The 22,849-nt window shown below is 41.2% G+C and overlaps 1 protein-coding gene and 1 long non-coding RNA gene across 5 annotated transcripts in view; both read right to left on the bottom strand.

The window, feature by feature from the left end:
* Positions 1 to 22,849, bottom strand: part of PITPNM3 (PITPNM family member 3) — a 147,625-nt gene that overhangs the window by 111,944 nt on the left and 12,832 nt on the right. For all 4 annotated transcript variants that reach the window (XM_076354776.1, XM_076354780.1, XM_076354779.1 and 1 more), the window contains exon 2: positions 3,725 to 3,820. In XM_076354776.1, the coding sequence (XP_076210891.1) occupies positions 3,725 to 3,820 (96 nt within the window). The remainder of the gene's footprint in view (positions 1 to 3,724; positions 3,821 to 22,849) is intronic.
* On the bottom strand, positions 10,046 to 11,970 carry LOC143168390 (uncharacterized). The gene is made up of 2 exons (XR_012996679.1): positions 11,831 to 11,970; positions 10,046 to 10,931 (listed from the first exon to the last, which is right to left on the bottom strand). It is a non-coding gene; the product is annotated as an uncharacterized LOC143168390 (long non-coding RNA).

Genomic DNA, 22,849 nt, shown 5'->3' with positions numbered 1-22,849 from the left:
CACTTCAGTTACTTAGCAGAAGCACGCAATTCTGCTGTAGCTAAAGCCCCTTCCCGAAAGAGCAGACTTCCTCCTGACCGGCAAAGCCAAACCAGGCTTGGAGACCTGATCAACAAGAACGTAGAAAGCTTTTCTGTACTGGTGAATTAATTTATTGTTTACTAGTTCTCTCAGTGCAAGGAGACTTCCATAGACTGAGATGGATTTCAAGGGCACGTATTTTCATGAGACATGACACAAATACTTTGAGATTTGGTTTTGCCTCCAAAACACAAGACAACTAGCTGCCATTCTTATGGTTAAAAAAGCAAATAAAGTATGTATCCACACACATATGCCACACACAGCCTCTCCCCAAAAAATCTCAGTTACACATCCACATCAGCTTTGTACCTATGACAATTTACAGCACTCATAATCTGATGTTAAACTCCCATAATAATGAAGCATCCATCGGGGGGGGGGGGGGGGGGGGGGGGGGATAAAAAAAAAAATCTAAGTGCAAGGATCATCTGAGTACCAGCTGCAGTGTCTGTGTGCCTACCCACTGACAATAAAGATTACAAGGGACAAATCAGCTTATAACATCCATATTTCTTTCCTCTGTCTGTGGAGACAGCTGTGCAGACAGCTGGAACATACCTGTGCTAAAAGTCTCTTTCCAATAAGATAGCCGTTTGGTTCAGAACAAGGAGAAAATAATCAGTGTTCAGCAGTGTATTTTCTGAAACGTGCACTCATGTGCATGCACACACACAGAGGTCTTCACTCAGAGCTCTCAAATCCCTCTTCAAATAGAGATGGACTGCTAAGTCCCAGCTCAGAAGTGCAGATCTGAGCTGATTTCAGGCTGGGCATGAGCTGGCATTGTGACATCAGACAACATATAGTTGGGCTTTGTGCCTCAGCCTACCTATAAATTGTTTTAAAACCCTCTCATTTATTTACCTTTCCGGGTCACTTATTTCTTTACTCTTCTGTGGGTTGCTTCTTGATTCTCAGATATAGACCCCTTTACACCAGCGAAGTAGTTATTACTGTAAGCCTAGCTGTACAAGAACAGGGAAGAAAACTGGTATTTGATGCATATCTCATGTCTCAGACTTCAAAAAGGCTCTGAACTGAATACACACCTTATTAATACAGGGAATTTTGTTCCCCAGAATGTACTTTTTTAAAAACAAACAAACAAACAAACAACAACAAACCAAAAAACCAACCAACAAACCTACCATAGGACATCCTTTCAAATTAAGTCAGAAAGAACATCTGCATCTCTTTTTCTGCACAGTGGCTGTAGCATACTTGTACAGCCAGGGACTCATTTCTAGCTGTGGTAAATCAAGGGGGTGCAAGCATGTTTCTGAAAGAACATGAAGTCCACAGTCAATTTCACAGATTCTAGAGATAGAAGGATCCATTAAATCATTTCACCAGACTTCCTGAATGAACCACATCGAATAGTTTCATCCTGCTATACCTGATCAACCAAACACCAATCATTTGAATTTCATAAAAACATTATTCCAATATCCATCTCCATTTAGATGCCTGATTTCAATGGACAACTGTAGTGTTCTAGGTGAGGCCAGAACTTTGTGCCAAGTTTTCAAATTCCATTTTATTTTGAAAACTTTTCTTCCCCTGTTTGATTGAGGCTGTTGCCTACTGGGAGGGGGGCAATAAAAGAAAATCTAACTCTCATGTAAGCAGCTTGTCTTTCAAGTTTAAAGTTGTCATAAATTTTATAGCTACAGTAGGCAATTTACAGAAAAGAAAATGGAAAATAAGTGGTTCACCATCAGATAAAGTCACCATCATTGTCAGAGCAACTGGCAGGTAAACTGAAGTCGAGGCATCCTGGATCCAAACCTGTACTTTGAATAATACACAGTAATAATCTGATTAATATTAATTATGCCTCTGCAAAAACAGCTCGTTTAGGAAAATAACATTGCAAATTCAGCCTCACAGAAATAAATCAGTGAGTTATCAGTGAAGTTGCTTCAGAGCTTCCAAACCATTCAGAGCACAGAGCTGATCCCCCACAAAAGCTGTTTCATTTTCACTGCCTACCTCCTACCCTCTGCATTTTTAAAGCTCCTGACGTAACAACTCCTTCATGCTGAATTTCAACTCAAGCTTATGCCAGCATGAAAACACAAGAGTCAGTAGCCTACCATTCCTGCACCAATTCTACCCACAAAGAAAATTAAAACATGCTGAAATATAAAGTTCACTGCAAGACAGCAGACATTTAATGCCAAATACTGCCTTAAAAACAGCAACTGCCATTTGCAATACCACCATGCATCTCCAGACATCAAATCAGCACACAGCAATGAGACTGAAGCCAATGCAGTCCTGTAAAAGAAAATTAATTTGCTCAGAAACAGGCCTCACTCAAGAAGAACAGAATGCTGGGAAGGGAGGGGATTTTCTCTCTGTACCATAAATATCAACAGAGGGACAAACTGAGTGACAATCTTAGCCATGCAAATGTTTTTGCACTTAGACATCAGCAGAATGTCTGCTGAGTGTGCTGTTAATGAAGCAACCAAACTAAGAATAAAAAGCACATCCAAACCCAAGCCAAGTTTCCCACGGGACAGTTGAGTTTTCCACTTTGGATTAGGTTTACTTTAAACTAGAAGTCTCAACAAATATTTGGGGGGAGGGGAATCCCTCTCCTTTTCATAGAATCATGGAATTGTTTGGGTTGTAAGAGACTTTTAAAGATCATCTTGTCCAAACCTTCCTGCCACGGGCAGGGACATCTTTCACTAGATCAGGTTGCTCAAAGCCTTAGGAATTGCTCTGTACTTAATGAATCCAGTTTGCTACAAAAGCCAAAGGACATTGAACAAGTTCATTCCATCACCCTTCATTCCTGACTTCCAGGTAACATGAGGACATAAGGACAGCTCAGTCTGACCTCAATAGCCTACACTCTGAAAGATCCTACAGCTGGATTTCAGAGTAGTAGCAGAATTAATCCTCCCTTTCTGGTTATTCTCTTCAGAAAAGCAAATTAAACATGTCAGAAAAGCATTAGGTTTGGCTCCTGCAAACAAAACCAAAAACAGAGCCCCTGTCTCCCACTGCAGGTGGGAGGTTGTGTGTGCACACAACCTACAAACTTTACTCCCACTTCAGGAGAAAACTTGGCATGTTAAAGAGCATTCCAAGATTCAGGGTCTCATCAGATGTTGTAGAGAGCGCTGTATTTTGGATTCACCTGATTAAACCCCCAAGCATTCAAATATTGCTGCTTCTTGAACAAGCAGAGGTCCCAGTCACTTCAGTGAAAGTTTTGCCAGAGTGGAAAACTTAGGCCATTGGTTTTAAAAGTTGGCCATCAGTAACAGAGAGACTCATGGTCTTCATCAGAACTCTAAACAAGAGCACTCCAACTGTAACATTATGTACTACCTGACCTGTAAACAAGCTGGGCCCAAGGGACCCCATGAAGCTCTGTACTGTTGTAGTCATGCTGCTTCTGATGCCAGATCCAGTTCATGGCAGCTTGCTCATCCACCCCAGCACTTCACCCACCTCCCGTAAATTTAGGCCCATTCAGAAATCCTTTAGAGAAGATCCGATGGGTTTTTTCAGATCTCAGCCTGATGAGGACAATGTTGTCAGTTCATCCCCAAAGAAGCTTAGTTACTTGCTGCAAAATTGGGGAAAGAATGGGGAGGGGAGCACAAAAACGTGTACTGACCTCGCGCATCGAAGAATTCATCATCGGAGCTCTCCACAGAGTCTTTGAGGACGTTCTGCATGTGCCACTGAGCACCACTGAATCGGCGTGGGCCAGCTGGAAATACAGAGAGACTCACATTAACTGAAGGGAATGCTAACCTCTGCTCCAGGCTTAAAGAAAAAAAAAAAAACAATAATAAACGGTTTGTGTAGATGGCTCAGGAGGATCATTTTGGTCAGTGCACATACTTTAATCTCAAACAGTCAGAGTTCTCAGGATGGCACAAAAATTACACCTCTCGCTTCCACCTAACAAAAGTGATTAAAACAAGTTCTCGTTAAAGATAAGCTTGCATCACTTTAAGCTAATGCAGTGACTTGAAAAGATAAATTCTTCCCTGTTGAATTCACCAGGCTGTTCAATTCCAACACTCAAACTGTACATTGTTTCTAAGACATGAAGCAGCATTTCCCCAGGACATGGCAGTAGCTCCCATTTAAATTCAATTTCACTTCTAAAAGAAGTGCCATCCTATTTGGCTCACAGATTTACAGGCAAACTACTGAATTCTCACTCACTGAGCTGTTTTCATCAAACAGCTTTGTTTTGCTGGAGCCTGGGGCTTTCATTTGAAGCTTGCCATTTGAAGACAGGAAGGCAAAACCACATTAGAATAGGTACAGTAACAGATAGAGTCATGACAGCTTAGATGGTCCCAATGGATTATCATACTCAAACTAATTTGTAATTAGTAAACCAGACCTGTCTAACTATATCAGTTCTCCTTACATCTACAGCAACCCAACACTAGAAAGTAGTAGTGAAATATATTGCCTTATATTAACAATAAAGTCTCCCCCAAATCAGTGGGGAACCAGGGATCAAATCCACCATATCCATAACAACACCACAGCTATCACAGAGAGGACTCTCATTACCAACCAGAATAGTGTCCTTGGTTTTATTCATTTCTCCAAATGATGACATCAGACCTGAAATCTAGTATCCTAAGGCTCTGTCCACAAAAGCATTCTCCTTCTCACAGTAGTAATAGAGCAACTCAAGCAGGGGAGGCATCCTTCTACGTTATTCTGGGGGAAACATGCCACTAGGTCAGAAGTCTTTTGTTTTACTCCATCTATAGCTGAACTAATCAGAAATATAAATGAAAGGCTGCAGGAGGAAGCAGATTTTAGCTGGCCAAGAAGAGAGTAAAAATAATAATCAGTTAATAGCATTTTAATAGCTTAAAAAAACCCCCAAACAAAACCAAAAACATTCAAAATAATTAGTTATTAAGGAGTCAGTGCTCATTACAAGAGTACAGTGTGTATTGGGAATATGTCCAGTGATATTTGGCAGCTACCAGAGAATGCATACAGATCATTACATTTACTGTTACAGATTTCTGGAACCCTTCACTAACGACAGGGAACAGCAAACTGAATTATTCCTTACCAAACAACACCTTGTCCCTCCATTCAAATATATGTATCTTAAAACTTATCACTATAGTCGTCAAAATAGTGGTAGAAAGAATACTATTCTTAACTTCTAATGAAGAAAAGTCTGCATTTGGTCAATGCTTGGAAGAATAGGAATTCCAAAATTTCAAAGCATGAGAATGGGAAGCACCACAAAAGAGCCAGCGTGACAGATGGGAAAGGGAGAATCTGCAAAATTCAGTCTTTGGATAAAAGCCCATACGCTACAAAAGAGCGGGAGGAGGGAATAATCTGCCTCACTTTTGGAGATGCTAGATCTGAAAAACAAAATGTAACACTAATAGTCTTAGTAGAAAAATTCTTCAGTAAACTACTCTTTTTCAGCCTTATGTAGAATATTAGATGTCCTGATCACAGGTCTTAAGATCTATGAGCAGCCAGAAGAAAGGCAGTAAACCAGGAAATTTATGAAGAACATAGAAATGAGAGGCGGGTCCACAGAACATGAGAACAAGAGTGAGACAGAGAGAATGACGAGAAGGTAAAGGACTGCCTCGAACATCTCAAGAGTGTTCAGAATTTTCCTCTGCAAGAAAACAGCTCCTCGCTCAGCTACCCTGGTCAATCAAATATCTGTAACTGAAGCTGAAATTCTATGCTATGGATGTTTATTAAATCACGGGAATATCCAAACTAAGACTATGAGGAGCAGCTGAGAGAACTGGGGTTGTTTAGCCTGGAGAAAAGGAGGCTCAGGGGAGACCTTATCACGCTCTACAACTACCTGAAAGGAGGTTGTAGCGAGGTGGACATTGGTCTCTTTTCCCAAGTAACAAGTAATAGGACAAGAGGAAACGGCCTCAAGCTGTGCCAGGGAGGTTTAGATTGGGTATTCGGAAAGATCTCTTCACCGAAAGGGTTATCAAGCATTGGAACAGGCTGCCCAGGGAAGTGGTTGAGTCACCATCCCTGAAGGTATTTAAAAGATGTGTAGACGTGGTGCTTAGGGACATAGTTTAGTGGTGGACTTGGCAGTGCTAGGTTAACGGTTGGACTTGATGATCTTAAGGGACTTTTCCAACCTAAATGATTCTATGATTCTAAGATTCCAAGACAGATAGACTTCATTGGTAACACACAGTTAATGCCTTTTGGGGTCCTGTAGATGCAGACACTCCCATACTGAACATAAATTTCACACAGAAAATTCTGCTCAGATTTTCCAAACCAGATGTTTGGAACTGATGATAGTTCTTCCATGGCTAAAAACTGAGGAGTCCGATTTTCATATATTTTGAGCATTCAGTGACTCCACAAGAAGCCAGAGGGCTACATTTGCAGAAACAAACAAACAAAAATGCCACAACAAAAAATACCATCTTACGGCAGCAGATAATTTGTTTTGAAGAGACACTTAGGGGCCTGACTTTCAGAAGTTAGCTTCTCTGCACTTTTTAAAGCCGTATAACCATATGCCTCTGGTCAGGCACCACAAATGCTGGTATCCAAAGCCAGCAAACACTGGGAAAAAGAACAAACAAAAAGAAACAAACTGGAAGAAACAAGTATTTGGCATTTTGGATATTTATTTTAAGGATTTGTCTTATCATGATTTTAAAGATTCTCCAATTTTTATTATGTCAGTCAGCTGTATTTCCCATGCATTGGTGAAGTCCCATTCAATGTGGTTGTGGGCTTCCATAATTCTCCAGCAAAAACTTAAGATTTAAGACCAGAAGGACCCACTCATTCTTTCTTCCTTCCTTTTCTTCTTTGCCTTTCCTGATATCTAGCCCCCTTGCAAAATCTACCTTCAAAGAACAAATACTAGAAGTTACAGGATTAATCCAACACCTGCAATAAGTGAGCCAGTTCCTTCCATTTCATGGTATATGCCTTCTCACCTCAATTTTGATTTGGTTTCTCTGCTGAAGACAGCCAGTTCTTCTGGCAAGAAACTGTCTGCTACTGTTTGTTTTTACCGAACAGATTTTGAGACTTACTATGACAAAGATGTAGCCATATGTTTGGGTTAATACCTATCCTAGCCTGTAGCCTTCATTGTACTAGCCTGATTACCTTGTATAAACAATGCATGCCTTAAAACGACCATGCCCTTGAAGAAGAACTAGAAGACTGAGAGAAGGGGAACATCCCGCCCTAGAAGGCGTCGGAGGCTAGATGGTTGCCAAAGAAACAAGAAGTCAGCAAGAAACTGCGGTAACTAGGGGAAAGGTAAAGGCGGCAGGGGGAGATCGCAACCACCAACTCAATTCAAGACTGGAAAGACTTGCTGCCCACACCTGCAAGGAGCATGTGTGCTAATTTACATAGCAAGCAAGGCTAATTTGAACACAACTAACCAATGAGCACGACCTTAGGCGGGTTTTTCCTAATCATGTAACAATATAAATACGCTGTAGTTCTTTTGTGTGGTGTGCTAGCTTTGTGGAATTACCACCTAGCACCTATCTTTGCACAAACATGAGATAAATAAATATCTCGGCTCTGTGTGTAAGATTGGCTTATTGCACACCGGGTACTGGACCCTGCTTGTGGGACAACAAAGACAGCAAATAACATCAAAAACACTACAGAAATCACTGAAGAGTAAGGTAGTTTAAGCATCTGGATGATTCACTGATTTGTATGCGATAATAACAAAGGCATTTTCAGCGTGGTTTTCTTAATCAAATAAAAATTAATGCAGATCAAGACATATATGACTGTGGTCCACTTCTAAATTCTAGTTCAATTCTGGTATGCAGAATTAAAGGATTCAGAATGCAAGCTATTTATCAAGGAAGTCTCTTGGCACACAGAATAATTTAAAAAAAAATAAATCAATGTTTCATTTCAGAAATTTTCAACTGGATTGTGAAAATAATCTGATCTGCATTTGACTGGAGGGAACAAAGCACTGTTACAAAAACAAAAATATAAGTCTCGAGAGAACAACAAAAGAAATCCAAATTAACTCAGTCTTGGTACAAAACTCCTTTTAAGGACTGTATTCATTACTTGACATTTTGGCTGTCAAACACAGCTTAATTTGGAGCACAAGAAAACCAAGATGATAGACCTCAGTCCTTCAAGAAACCAAGTATCCTCAGCTCCCATGTAATAGGACCCACAGTCTTCACATATCAGTAGAAAGTCTAGAGCCAAGCTCCATGGATTGCAGACATCATCCCCTTTCCGCCAGGTTATAGGAAAAGCAATAGGACACATTTCCATGAGTGCTTGCTAATCTTTAACAGTTCTCTAAAGCAATGGGCTTTTCAGTTGTCAGTAAGTACTAACAAGTCATTACTGCATTTACTGTGGACTTTGTTTTCGCAATACCCTCATGAACACAAACATTTCCTTCCCATTATATCAGAAATGACAGCTACCTTGGTGGTTTCAACATTTAAAACGCCTACAATTATATGTTACATATAACTATCAACCACAGTTACTTGTTTCCAGCTAAACTTTTCTTGTTCAGACCCTTCCATATTGCCACCACAGCTCCCATGTATCACAGCATGTTAATTTATGGTGTCTCCAATGGAATTTCAAGGTCTAATTTGCATGTTGAGGTAGTAATTTCCTAGGGAGGAGGGGAAAAAAAGAAAACAAACCCACACCAAAAAACAAACCAACCAGTTCTTTAGGTACATTGTTCAATATCTTTATCGATGATCTGGATGAGGGGATTGAGTGCACCCTCAGTAAGTTTGCAGACGACACCAAGTTGGGTGGGAGTGTTGATCTGCTCAAGGGTAGGAAGGCTCTGCAGAGGGACCTGGACAGGCTGGATCGATGGGACGAGGCCAACTGGATGAGATTCAACAAGGACAAGTGCCGGGTCCTGCACTTGGGACACAACAACCCCAAGCAACGCTACAGGCTTGGGGAAGAGTGGCTGGAAAGCTGCCTGTCGGAAAAGGACCTGGGGGTGCTGGTCGACAGCCGGCTGAAGATGAGCCGGCAGTGTGCCCAGGCGGCCAAGAAGGCCAACGGCATCTTGGCCTGTATCAGAAATAGTGTGGCCAGCAGGAGTAGGGAAGTGCTCGTGCCCCTGTACTCGGCACTGGTGAGGCCGCACCTCGAATACTGTGTTCAGTTTTGGGCCCCTCACTACAAGGACGTTGAGGTGCTGGAGCGTGTCCAGAGAAGGGCAACGAGGCTGGTGAGGGGTCTGGAGAACAAGTCTGCTGAGGAGCGGCTGAGGGAACTGGGGTTGTTTAGCCTGGAGAAAAGGAGGCTGAGGGGAGACCTCATCGCTCTCTACAACTCCCTGAAAGGAGGTTGTAGTGAGGTGGGCGCCGGTCTCTTCTCCCAAGTAACTAGTGATAGGACGAGAGGAAATGGCCTCAAGTTGCGCCAGGGGAGGTTTAGATTGGATGTGAGGAAAAATTTCTTTACTGAAAGAGTGGTTAAACATTGGAACAGGCTGCCCAGGGAAGTGGTTGAGTCCCCATCCCTGGAGGTATTTAAAAGACGAGTAGATGAGGCACTTAGGGACATGGTTTAGTGGGTGGTGGTGTTGGGTCGACGGTTGGACTCGATGATCTTAGAGGTCTTTTCCAACCTCAATGATTCTATGATTCTATACATTGTTTTACAACAGATAGTATTCACAAATTTTACTTTCAGCTCACCTTGACAAAGTCCCCATTTATCCTTAAGATAAAAGTAGACGTTGGACATTTTCATTAACAACCTACTTGAATCTCTTGATGGAATATAGAATAGCAGTCCTGACAACTGTGGGTAATGGAAGAGGGCAAGATTTTCAGTAACTGTACTTGAGTTCCACATATTCTTTTAAAAAAAAAATCCAATTCCAATTTTTGCTTCTTAATCCATTTTTTTCTACTAAAGGAAATGAAATCCAAGAAATAAGTCAGTCCAGAAAGCACATTTATTACGTGTACAACTTCCAGTGGCATAGCTTCTAAACTTCTCATAAGCACAAATGCACTTCCCCTTACAGCACTCCTGTGAAGTAGGGAAGTGCTTTCTCTCCCATTCATCAGGTAGGGAAAAAGACACATTCCTAAACTTAAGGTAGTTAAATTAGTACAATATTCCATGCAGACAAGACCTCAGGATCCCCACAGACACCTTGGCATTATTTCACTTGGGCCCCAATTTTTAAGCGCATAAGCTTTCATGCAAAGACCTGATCTTGAACTTGCATTTAACTTCAGTTTCAAGTCCAAATGCTCTCTTGGGTTGATAACATCAGCATGCAAAAGCTGCGTAGGCTTAATAAGAACAAAATAATTGCTCAGATGCTTCTAAACCTGTTGTAATCAGTATGTCTAAATGCCTTTGAGATACCACCTGAATTGTTTTTCAGCAAAAGGAAGTAAAACCAAAACAAGTAGGTTTACAGAATCACAGAATGGTTGAGGTGGGAAGGGACCCGGAGTTCATCTGGTCTAAACCCCCCTGCTCAAGCAGGTCACCTAGAGCAGGTTGCCCAGGACCGTGTGCAGACAGCTTTTGAATATCTCCAAGGAGGGAGACTCCACAGCCTCTCTGGGAAACCTGTGCCAGTGCTCAGTCACCCTCACAGTGTAAAGAAGAAAAAAAAAAGAAAAAAAAAAAAGAAAAGAAAAGAAGCATTTCCTGATGTTCAGAGGGAACCTCCTGTGTTTCTTCTTCATTGCTTCTTGTCCTGTCACTGGGCACCACTGAGAAGAAGCTGGCTCCATCTTCCTTACATCCTCCCTTCAGATACTTGTTTAGCTGGTGAGAGCAATACAAGACCACTGACCAAACACCTCAAATAAAACAGAAGGAACATTGGTGAGTACTGCTGTCACCTCACCTCTCCATTTCCAAGACTATCTTCCCAGTCCACTACCCTCAAGACCAACACACTTCCAACTTCTACAGACTACCATTAAGTAAAGGTATCATGGCTGATACCTATTACTACATTTCCTAGCTGCTGCAAAGCATATTCATCCCAGCAAAGCAGAGAACATTCTTCCTCCTCAATGATGCATAACTTCCCAAAGCCAGCCCACTAACAGTAATTACAGAATACAGTGGATTGCATTTAAATTCCCACAGGGTGCAGAAAACTGTTTGCTACTGAAGCCATGTTTGACAGTCTCATTAGAGAGAGAATGCTAAACAAAAACTTAAAAAGTATGTTTCTTTTAACTGAAGCAGTGGTACTAATAAGTGCTCATTTCACACTTTCACCTTTTTTTTTTTTAACCTCTGTTTTTATTTCTGTTTAAGAAAACCTCTGTAACAATATATAATGTTTAAAAAATTGCAGCCTTTAAAAACAATCACACCAATACGGAAGAGTTATTTCAAGCTTTTACTTAGTACAGTAATGTGCATATTTAAATTGTTTGTTAAAAAATACCACTGCAAAAGCCCCACACAGTACACCATCAGGCACTAGGATCACACTTGGTACTGTATTTTTTTTCTGTCAAGCATCCACTTGAAAAACTCTCCAATTATGCATTCACCTGATACAGTAAGTATGATTCATTGAAGACTCATTCCTCATTATGATTATCATTCATTTGCTATGATTCATTGATACAGTAGAGCAATTGTTTAAAGACTTCGTAACAGCACTACTTTTCCTCAACTCCCAGCTCCCTTAAAAATACAGATAAATTTGTACTCATTTTAAGAAAAAGAAGATTCTCACCCTGAGCTGTTTCCAGATCAAAATAAGGAACAATAAAGCCAAGGTAGACAATTGTGTGCACACAGGTGTTTGCAGGCGTGCAGAAGCCTTGTGACATGAAGGAAGTGTCCTGGAGAGACAGTTCTTAACAGAGTGCCTCAAGCTTACACTGCTCATCTGCATAAATGACACAAAAGGGCATGGAACTTTATTGGAAAGGGAGCAATCTACAAACTCCATAATGGCAATGGCGATGGAGGAAGCATAGGCAAGAGAAGATATGCTGGTGGGGAAAAAAGGCATTGGAGATGAACAAAAGTGAGGACAAGTACAGACCTGTGTACAAAAAGTTCTGCATGCTTTGGCTAGGTCAGACAATGTAGCCCAGTAGCAACTTGGTGGGCAGATCTCAGATTTACAAAGCAGGACCCTGCCCAAGCAAGCAGATAGTGCTCCCCAAGCACCCTTCATTTAAGAACCTCCCAGTTAAATATTTCCTCATCACCTTGGTGTCCAGCAGGTCAGATCTTTAGCTCACATGCTAGCAACCCCAAGAAATCACCATGTCTATGTTAATTTGTCCATTTGAATACGGAAAAGGTGTCGCACAAAGTTTAAAAACCCTATTCATTCTAGGAAAACCATCTGCCTGCACATGACAGAAAACGTTTTAAATACAATAATGAAAATTAGTCTCCTATTGCAGTGGCCCCTGCAGATTTTCACACTGCACTTTACTTTGGCTTTTAGTGTTTACTATCAACAAAGAAAACTCTAAGAGTTCTGAGACAGATTAGATGATTCTAAAACTGTAACAAGTTTTATAGAAGTTTTATCTTTTTTAAATCAAAACATTGAAATAGGACACATCTTAACTGCTTTGAGTTTAGAGGACTTTGATTTGAAAATATTGAAAAGCTGACCTTCCTATCTAAGATTCTAATTGAATCTTACCAGTTAATAGGAGTTTTACACCCTTACAAGACAAGGAAGTATTAGCAGGTCTATTTTATGGACAGGCACTCCCAGGCACAAGCAGATGGATCCAAGTCTCATTTTTGTCACTTAATTTCCTTCTTAAACAGTTGCCTGATGATGAAAGGCTAAGGGAACAGGGCTTGTTCTACCTGGAAATGAGAAGGCTTCAGGGGGAACAGACAGCAGCCTGCCAGTGCCTGTGAACAAAGTGTCGAGGAGGCAGAGCAAGACTCTTCACAGTGGTGCAGGATGGGAGAACAGGAGACACTGGGTGTAAGTAGAAGTGAGTTTCATATTGGGTTTTTCCTTAAACGTTTTCCCCAGAAGAAAAGTCATTCTTTGGAAGCAGTTGCCCAGAGTTTCGCAATCTTCATCCTTCAAAATTTTCAAGGCCCAGCTGGATAGAGCCCCGAACAACCTGATCTGCTCCCATAGTTGACCCTGCTTTCAGCAGGAGGTTGGACTAGAAACCTCCTCAGGTCCTTTCCACCCTGAATTGTCCTATAATCCTAAATCAGAAGGAGAAAAATTTGTTATCTGCTGGGGTAACAGGAACTAATGGAAACATCTGTGGTTGCACTGAAGAAAAGTTTATGGCAAAGACCACATTCATTCACAGAGTACTGGCAGGAGATGTTTCTGCTTAACAGTAAACAGGAGGCAGTATGAGAAATTGGCATTGGCTAAACTACTGGTACAACAGGGCAACCTCCAAGGTGAGATATACAGATCTTAAGACTGTGGAGTGTACTTAGAAGCAGTCTGGCTCTATTACTTTAGTAAGTTCATAGCAACCAGCCAAGATTGTGCCAGGCACTGCAAAACCACAGAACAGCAGACATCCTGTTACCCTGCAGAACACACAATTTAAACACTTCGTCTGGAAGAGAAGCAAATTTCCCCAGCATTCAGAATTGAGTAGGGAAGGTCTGATGGTTTGGTTCAGGCCTATTCTTTCAAATATATGTATTTATGTATTTTTAAACACAGTTGTCTATTCTGAACATATGATTCACTTTGAAAATGATCAGGCATGATTCTGGGAAACAGAAGAGCTGGATTGCATTCTCACCCCATTCCAGACTCCTTTTTAATCTCAAGCAAAACTAAGGCTAATATTTCCAGAAGAAGCACTAATACCTATACAATAGAAGCACAATGGAAAAATGCAATTGTCAGACCTTGGTATTACATTTTAACTTCATAATCTATTTAAAAATTCAGCTAACATTATATTCTGTGAAAGCATTTTCTTCCTTCCCTTCTAAAGATAATGGAAATTAAAAGGTTTCTAAGCATTAGAGATGTTATAATCAAATTCTCGGGCAGTTTTTCATTTCTGTATTTTCACTGAAGATTACAGATTCATCTGCTGTGTATTTAATCACATCGGAAGCATTTTATCTTCACTGTGCTGAGGCCCTTAGGACACAAAGCAATTTTCTAAGCCATGCAAAGATCATGAGATACATTCTTCTGTTTGATTGTTTTGGGGTTTGGTTTTGTTTTTACCAGTCAGGTTTAAAGTGGGTTCTCTGAAATACAGATAACAGCTACCTGGATCAGGAGTACTACACTACAACCACTCGCACTTCCTCCTGCACTTTCAGACAGGGCTATGCTGCATTAGAAGACACACAGACAAAACCAGAAATGAAAGAAAACTTGGAAACAAACTCAAAAGTGACAATCACTGTTTCGGGTAAATCTCAACATGGGCAGACAGCAGACTATTACGGCTTATCTTGTAGATAAACACATAACTAGTAAATGTTTAACCAGTAAATTCCTAAACTAGGAATTCCTAGTTTAGCTCTACCAGACTAATTCCACCTTTTCAAGCTGCCTAGGCTACATAAGGCCTCATCATATATCCAGAAAAAGCTTTCAACTGTATTGTTACAGATACTCTTCTAATGAATCAAGTAATGAATATCTTATGAGGTTAGATAAAGGAGTTAAAACACAAAAGTGAGGAAGGTACAACAGGGATACATTGTACATTGGACATAGGGGACAGCATGCCCAAACAGAACAACCATCTTTAGGATCACACAGTTGATGTCTTCACCCTTTTATAATAATTAAGGTGAACATAAACCACCAGCTTTTAACACAGCCTTTGAAAACTGAAGTGGGGAAAACCTGCAAGCAGTTTCTGTCCTTTCCCTCCAAGGATACTTATGAAAGAACCAGCATTTTTTTCAGTAATCTTACTGATAAACGTTCTAAAGCTAAACACTTTGTTTTGGTTTCAAGTGACAAAAGCCTTCCCCTCAAGTCTATTTTCCATACAAAGTGCCTGAGTAATTCTATTAAACATCCAGTCTTCGGTCTCCAGCCAAACCAACTACTACTTTAGCTAACAATGTTAGTGCATAATAATCACTGAACATTATTTAAAAGCTCTTAAAATTTTAAAGAGCAGCAACATCAGTTTGAAAAAGATATACTCTACTGTTTGGGCTTTTCCCTTTACTTCTGTTGTGGTTTAACCTCAGTCGGCAACTGAGCACCACGAAGCCGCTCGCTCACTCCCCCCCAGTGGGATGGATGGCGGAGAGAATCGGAAGAGTAAGAGTGAGAAAACTCGTGGGTTGAGATAAAAACAGTTTAATAATTGAAATAAAATACTACTACTAATAATAATAATAGTAATAATAATAAGAATAATCTACAAAGCAAGTGATGCACAATGCAATTGCTCACCACCCGCCGACCGATGCCCAGCCAGTGCCTGAGCAGCAGCCCCCCTGGCCAGCTACCCCCAGTTTATGTACTGAGCATGACGTCACATGGTATGGAATGTCCCTTTGGCCAGTTTGGGTCAACTGTCCTGGCTGTGCCCCCTCCCATCTTCTCGCTGGCAGGGCATGAGAAGCTGAAAAGTCCTTGACTAGTGCAAGCACTACTGAGCAACAACTAAAACATCGGGGTGTTATCAACATTATTCTCATCCTAAATCCAAAACACAGTGCTGTACCAGCTTCTAGGAAGAAAATTAACTCTATCCCAGCCGAAACCAGGACAACTTCTGACCTGTGGAAATTCAAAATTGGTCTGATAGCTGCTGCGTTGCAAATCAAGCTCTTACAGACACATATCTGAGGAGAAAGTATGCTCTTTGCATGGGAGTTAAGAGTTGAAATGCAGCCATGTTATATGAAAGACAGATAGAAAACACTAAATCAGGATCAAACTGTTCTGAAGATTGTACAAAGACTCAATCAAAAGCTCTACTGCTACTGTCAACAGACCCTGACATTGGCCACAGACACCTTATGCCTCTCCAAGAAGGGGAAAAGATCATCGCAGGCTTCAATTCTAATATAGTGGTGGGATTAGTCTTCACAACCAAAATCCTGATAGAAGTCTCATGTTTAAACAGTAAACTAAATACACGTGTAGACTTACACCTTGCAAATGTAGTGGGAAACAACTGCAACTCCTCTCCATTCCAGTGCTCTGCCTTTTTCCATCTATTAGCCACGTAAGACTAAGGCAAATACCTGCAGCATTAAATGAGGCTAACAGCACCAAATTTGTCTTCTGACATAACTTCACTGAGGTCAATAGTTATCTCAGCAGGGATCCATCTATACAGATGAAGTCAGCGTATCAAGTGAGTTTAAGTGCCTGCCTCCAAGCTCAGCAACCATAATGAAGCCATAGCCCTGTATCAGCCTCCTGTAAATAACTGGCCATTCATTCAGTTGTTTAAACAATGATTCAGAAATCTGGCTACAGCACCACTTCACAGGAAAATCCCTGGGGCAAACTCAGATTAAAAGAAATACGTAGACAGCCTCAGAGTATATGCAATGAATCCATATAATTCCACTTCATGTCCTGTTACTCATCATCTTAGCATGCCACAGGACAGGTTTGCTTTCCTGCTTATTTCCCAGACCAGCAAGAATCCAGGTCTCCTTAAAACTTGCCCGAGGAAAAACTGATGTGAAATAACATAATCATTATTAAACACTTATCTGAAGCACTTCAAAAACTTTTTTTAAAAGCCATATATTCATGGCAGGTTTATGTTCACTACATAAGACTAGAGAGATATATCATGGAAATAGAGAAAGTACAGTAAATCGTAATTACATCTCAGCGGGGGGGGGGAGAACTAGATGAGCATGCATTAACTATTTTCCAAAGAGCTGCAGAGCCCCTCTACATAACCTTTATTTTCATTTATTTACTGCCAATCAAATTTTACCATTTAGCTCACAATACAGGAAGCAATTAAAATAATTGATCCATCTCCTTTTTCTCCTAGCAGCAGCTTTTTGTTCTGCTTTTGTCTGTAGAGCAGATGTATCTTAAACCAGATCGGTACTGAGAAAATTGGCAGAGGTGGGGACAGAGAACATGTAAGTGCATATATGCACACACACAAGCATGTGTGCATGTAAATGAAATTGTGGTATAGACACTCCAACTTGAAAGATAAAGATACTCCCTGCGATGACACACAGCGCACTCTCATCAGAGGGAATGCATTGAAGAGAATGCCAATAAGCTTCTATTGCTGCAACTGCACAGACTGCATTTCTGACCAGGCCAAGTTTCTGCACGTTGTCAATACCTCATTCACAGGCAGTTCTGCAACACCCTGCTCCACCACAGAAAGGGATAGGTTCTGTCATTTTAGAAAAGTTCACCGGAGGCCGAAGCTCACTGTGCACAAAGCACCAGAGCAAAAACCTGCAAGGTAAAAACATGACTTTCTTTTCTGGGGAGAAGCATTAAACATCCATAACTCTGTTACAGATTTAAGGAAGCATGTACGTCAAAGGGATCACTGGACTCCTGTCCAAAAGGGTGTGTTGCCCAGCAACAACAACAAAAAGAATAGTTGGAAGAATAACAATCTACAGTAAAAACTTTATTGATATGTAAAGAAAAGTCTCATGTATGACCCCAGAAGATCTTTGTAGCTGAGGATGGTGGTGGAGGGCAGGGAAGAAAAGCAGACACCCTTCCTGAAGTGCGTTAAAGGAATTAAGAAAAATTGTGCAAGAATCCATAAAGGAGCAAATCCATTTCAAAACCAATGGTATGACAATGAATTGAAAAAAGGATGGCAGCTCAAGGCTGAAGCTAATTGAAGCATTAATGTTTCATTGCATCTATTTCCATTTTTCATTTTTACTTCCTCTTTGAATATGCTACCAAAAAGATACGCTGGGACCCTGTCCACTTCCTGGTGGCATCTGCTGGGTTTCAGACAGCTGACATGCAGGTCTGTTAAGACACAGAACATGCCGAGATATCCTTTCAAACCCAGTATGTTGTACATGGAGGCAGAGCAAAGAGGATGCCAATAGCTCTATGCAGGCTGCTAAGTGCACAGCTAGCACATTGTCTGGAAAGTCACAGGCACAAAGAGGCACTATGATCAATGCTGCATCCCCAAATGCCATAATAAATGCTTAAATACAGCAGAGAACAATTGGGAGTCATGTATTCTGCCCACTGCATGGAAAACTTAGCCAGCAGCTCCCACTGACAGCCACAGATGTAGTTCTCAGTATCTCTAAGTACAAGACCAAAAAAGTCCCATCAGTCCTTCTGTGGAGTCACTTTTGTTCTTCTGACTGACCAGCTTAGGAACAAAATGTCTTTTTTCCCCCTGGGCAGACCACAGCCTTGTGCAAACCCACTGCATCTCTGGCAAGCAGGGACATGAAGCACGAGGAGGAAGGAATGGGTGCACAGGGTACTTAAGTGACCCTGTTACACAACAAATCACTGCAGCACTCAGCACAGAGCCACCAACTTGAAAGACAAATGCAAGAGAAAAAGGACAAGTCTATAGGTGTTTCGAATACAAATGAAAGAGAGAGAAAAGCTCATGTTTGGTCATGGCCTCTGCTAAAAACGCAGCAGGGCAAGTCACTTGCAGCAGGATTTCTTCAACAGTAGCTAGTGCTCGTCCACAGCTGATCACAGAGTCAGACTGTGGCTCAAGCCTGTAATCTGGTTTCCCCATATTCATACAAAGGTGCTACAGCCACATGACTCTGGTCCAGTGTAACCTCGTAACACAAGTTCCCATCTGTCAAAAACATGCTGGAGGGTTAACTTCGGTACCAGACAGCTTCGTGACAAATCAGGCATTCTCTGCCTGCAGTCAGAACAGAAACATAACGCTAGCATAAGCACTGTGTCATGTTCTTCAGCTGGTTTGATGGAAATGCGATGATGTACCCCCACCTGATCCAAACAGACGCTATACTGCAGGGTGACAACACACAAATTCATAATGTCCATGACTGGACAGAAAACACAGCACTTCTGAAAACTGGTCATCTCTCTCTGCAGTCCTCAGCAATGAGACAAGGAGAAGACCTAATCGCATCTCCACTCTGTCATCTACTTTTAATGGTCTCTCTCTCCCTGAAGAGCCAAGACCATCTATTGGGTGCCCAGACCTATCAGAATTGGATCCCAACCTCCTTTGCAACCTCTGCAATCAGAGTACACTAGTATCAGCTTTATGATAAAGAAAAAATCTACTGCAATTTACTAACAAAGTCCTTGGTTAATTTTTTTTAAAAGACGGAATTTAGCTGCAGTAAAATTGTTATTTTAAAATGAAAACAGAAATCTAATAGTGCATTTATTAGAGAGGAAGTTACATGCTCGCATTTTTTTTTTCCAGCTCTACTTATGTTAAGACTCAGTTTCTGGTGTTTACTCCCTCCAACTGTTCAAAGTTCATTGCTGCATCCCGAAATACCTGGGTTATCAGTCTGCAGGGAATTCATACTTCATAAGGCCTCTTCTTAAGGACAATGTGCCAAGACTATCAGGCCTACTTTAAAGACACTTAGAGGAGTAAACAGTCCATGAAAAAACATCCTTTCCTGGCTACAGGATTGGACTTCACTCCAATTTCACAATTGCCATTGATCTGCTGGATAACATTGGGCATATTTTCTCTTTGCCCTGTCCTTTACCTGTCTCATTCACTTGAAGATCTGACTGAAGGGTTTCCTATAAAGCTGAATCCAGTAGCCCCAAGGGCTCCCTGGATCCTGTCAATGTTGGAGAAAAAAAAATATTAAAAAAAATTATTTAGTCTTATGCAGAACGACTGCTACCCACAGCCACACCATTACTGGATTCCCATTCCTGGTTCAGCTTGGAAGAGTTGAGAGGGTGCATCACAGGGAGGCCCTGATAACTCACTGGGACCAGAGAAAGATGGTGCCCTGCTGACCCCACCTGGCATCAAGGTCATAATTTGAGCTGGAGATAACAAAGCTCTTTTTTTAATGTTCACAAAGACAATGTGTCATCTGCAGGCTGTTCATTATAATGCAATTCACTCTTTCAGTAGCTGTGATGCCACAACCTCAGCAGAAGAGGAAAGGAATTAGCTGAGGAAACTCACCAACTATAAGCAGAAGAGGCAACATGCAGAAGAGCTAGAGAAGCTGACTGTTGGCAGTTGGGCAACAGCAAGCTTGCCACCCACTGTCACAAAACAAGCCTGCAATCCTTAGAGCAGGCCTACTGGCCTGAGAAACTTTCTGCACCCCATACAGAACAGTATAGCATAAGCATGCTTGGGCAATGTTAACTCCTTTGACATGCTATTCCCAAAACTGATTTGAGTCAAGCTGGCCTTTGCCTTAATGATACACAAGGTAGAAAACACAGCAAAGCCCCACTAACAGATATTCTCTATTGTGCAGGTCAAGAAAGCTAAAGTCGTCATAACCTTCTGGGAAGAGCCAACTGTACAAGCTGGTCCCATTAGACAGCTCTTGGAAAAGATCTTATTAATCCTCATTCTCCTACCTCAGAGCAAAAACTCATTCTCATGCCCTTCTACTGTCAAGGCATGTCAAGTATCATGAATGTGCCAGAAGAGGCAAAATGCCTTCCTTTTAATGCTGAGAGAAGTCTCCAAAGTCATCACCGTGTGCTTGAAAAAGCATCAGAGGAAGATAAAATACTCTGAACTCTTGTTTCTTACTCATTAGAGTGGCAATTAAAAGAAAAACAATAGAAAACAAAACAAACAAAAAAACCTCACCACATTCACAGTCATTGGGCAGTACAGGTTCTAACACAATGTTTATAAAAATGCTGTCTCCATAAAATGGAAAAGAATTACCTTGAAACAGCAAGAAAACAAAAATGTGAGCATCAAGAAATTGAAAGGGAAGATGTTCCAGGGAATAATTTTTTCCTGTAACACTAACAGCAGCTTAAGCCAGGCTATTCTCCAGAAAATAAAACTGTTTTCCATGTTTTAAAACATGCAGAAAAGCACAAACTATGGGGCAACCCCAGTTTTACTGTAACACCAAGGGCCTAGTTCTCACACAGAGAGACTGCCTCACCGCACCAAGTGTCATGAAATGAGTATAAAGATGTATCTGCAACAATCTTAGAGCTTTTTTTTTTTTTTTTTTTGAGCAGCTTAATGTTCTCATTCTTGGTAACACAAGCATCCTGCCAGCTTCTGCTCTATAAAAAGTGTGCTTATGCAGAGTAATCCAAGTGACAAATCTATCCCCATATCTCTAGACAGGCAGACATCCCTTCATGTATGACAAGGCTTTCTACCTGTATATACCCTCTGGTTCGTTAGTACTGACTGTTACCAGGGCTCTTGGGCCAGGGTTTGGGTTTAGCTCACATTTTCATATCCGAATTAGAGAAGCTTAAGCACTTGACCTATCTCAGTAATTAGGGCTAAGTTACCTTGACAAGACCATAAAATTTGAGCTGGAAGCCTCTCCTTAGCTTCCCTCAGTTCAAGTTACCATCACACAGATACCAAAAGCGGGACTGGAACTTGGAAAGACAAAATCTGACTAGGGTAAAAACAGCAAGCCTCTAGAGATAGTTGTGCACACTCAAAACACAGACTGAGCCTGCTGTACTACTGCAACTACTTAACTCTTGCTTCTCCACTCATTCAACTGGCACTGTTCAGCAAACAGGCTCTGGGGAGGGAGGAGGAGCAAATGAACTTCAAAACTTACCAGTCTTTAAAACTGTCGTGGTTTAATCTCAGTCGGCAACTAAGCACCACGCAGCCGCTCGCTCACTCCCCCCCACCCGGTGGGATGGGGGAGAGAATTGGAAGAGCACAAGTGAGAAAAAACTTGTGGGTTGAGATAAAAACAGTTTAATAATGGAAATAAAATGATAATAATAATAATATGATGATAATAATAATAATAATAATAATAATAATAATAATAATAATAATACACAAAGCAAGTGATGCACAGTACAACTGCTCACCACCCGCCGACCGATGCCCAGCCAGTCCCCGAGCAGCGGCCCCCCCGGCCAGCTTTCCCCAGTTTATGTACTGAGCATGACGTCCCATGGTATGGAATGTCCCTTTGGCCAGTTTGGCTGTGCCCCCTCCCAGCTTCTTGTGCACCTCCAGCCTTCTCAGCCCGTAGAGCATGGAAAACTAAAGAGTCCTTGGCTAGTGTAAGCATTACCTAGCAACAACTAAAACATTGGTGCGTTATCAACTTTGTTCTCATCCTAAATCCAAAACACTGTACCAGCTACTAGAAAGGAAATTAACTCTATCCCTGCCGAAACCAGGACAATATGGAGCCCACATTCCATCTTTAAGGGAAGGAAAACAAATCTTAAAGAATTTAATTTGCACTGAAGAACAGTTCCATAAGAGATATTTGCCTAATATGTTTGTGATGTACTTTGGAGGCAGCCATCCAGCACACAAGATGTAATAAAGACAAAAGGGAGTGAAAACAAGAGTTAGGTGTTTTTGTTATGATTTTCTTTCTTCCCTTTCTTTCCAAAATTATTGGAAAATCTTGAGTATCAACAAAGACAGCCAAGAACTCCATGTGCAAGTAAAGCGGATTCTGTTAAGTCAATACACACCCAATGAGCTACAGTGCCACCCAGAAAAGCTCACTGATACTGCATAAATTCACCGTCTTGGCTTAAAATTCATCCATACCTCTAAGTAATAAGCAATGCACGATGTCTGTGCAGCATCTGCTCGTATTAATAACTGTTCTTTCCCGTAAATCTATCCAATTT

This window comes from Aptenodytes patagonicus, chromosome 17, assembly GCF_965638725.1.
Source record: "Aptenodytes patagonicus chromosome 17, bAptPat1.pri.cur, whole genome shotgun sequence".
Taxonomy (NCBI): Eukaryota; Metazoa; Chordata; class Aves; order Sphenisciformes; family Spheniscidae; genus Aptenodytes; species Aptenodytes patagonicus.
This window is presented reverse-complemented; position numbering and strand designations above follow the sequence as displayed.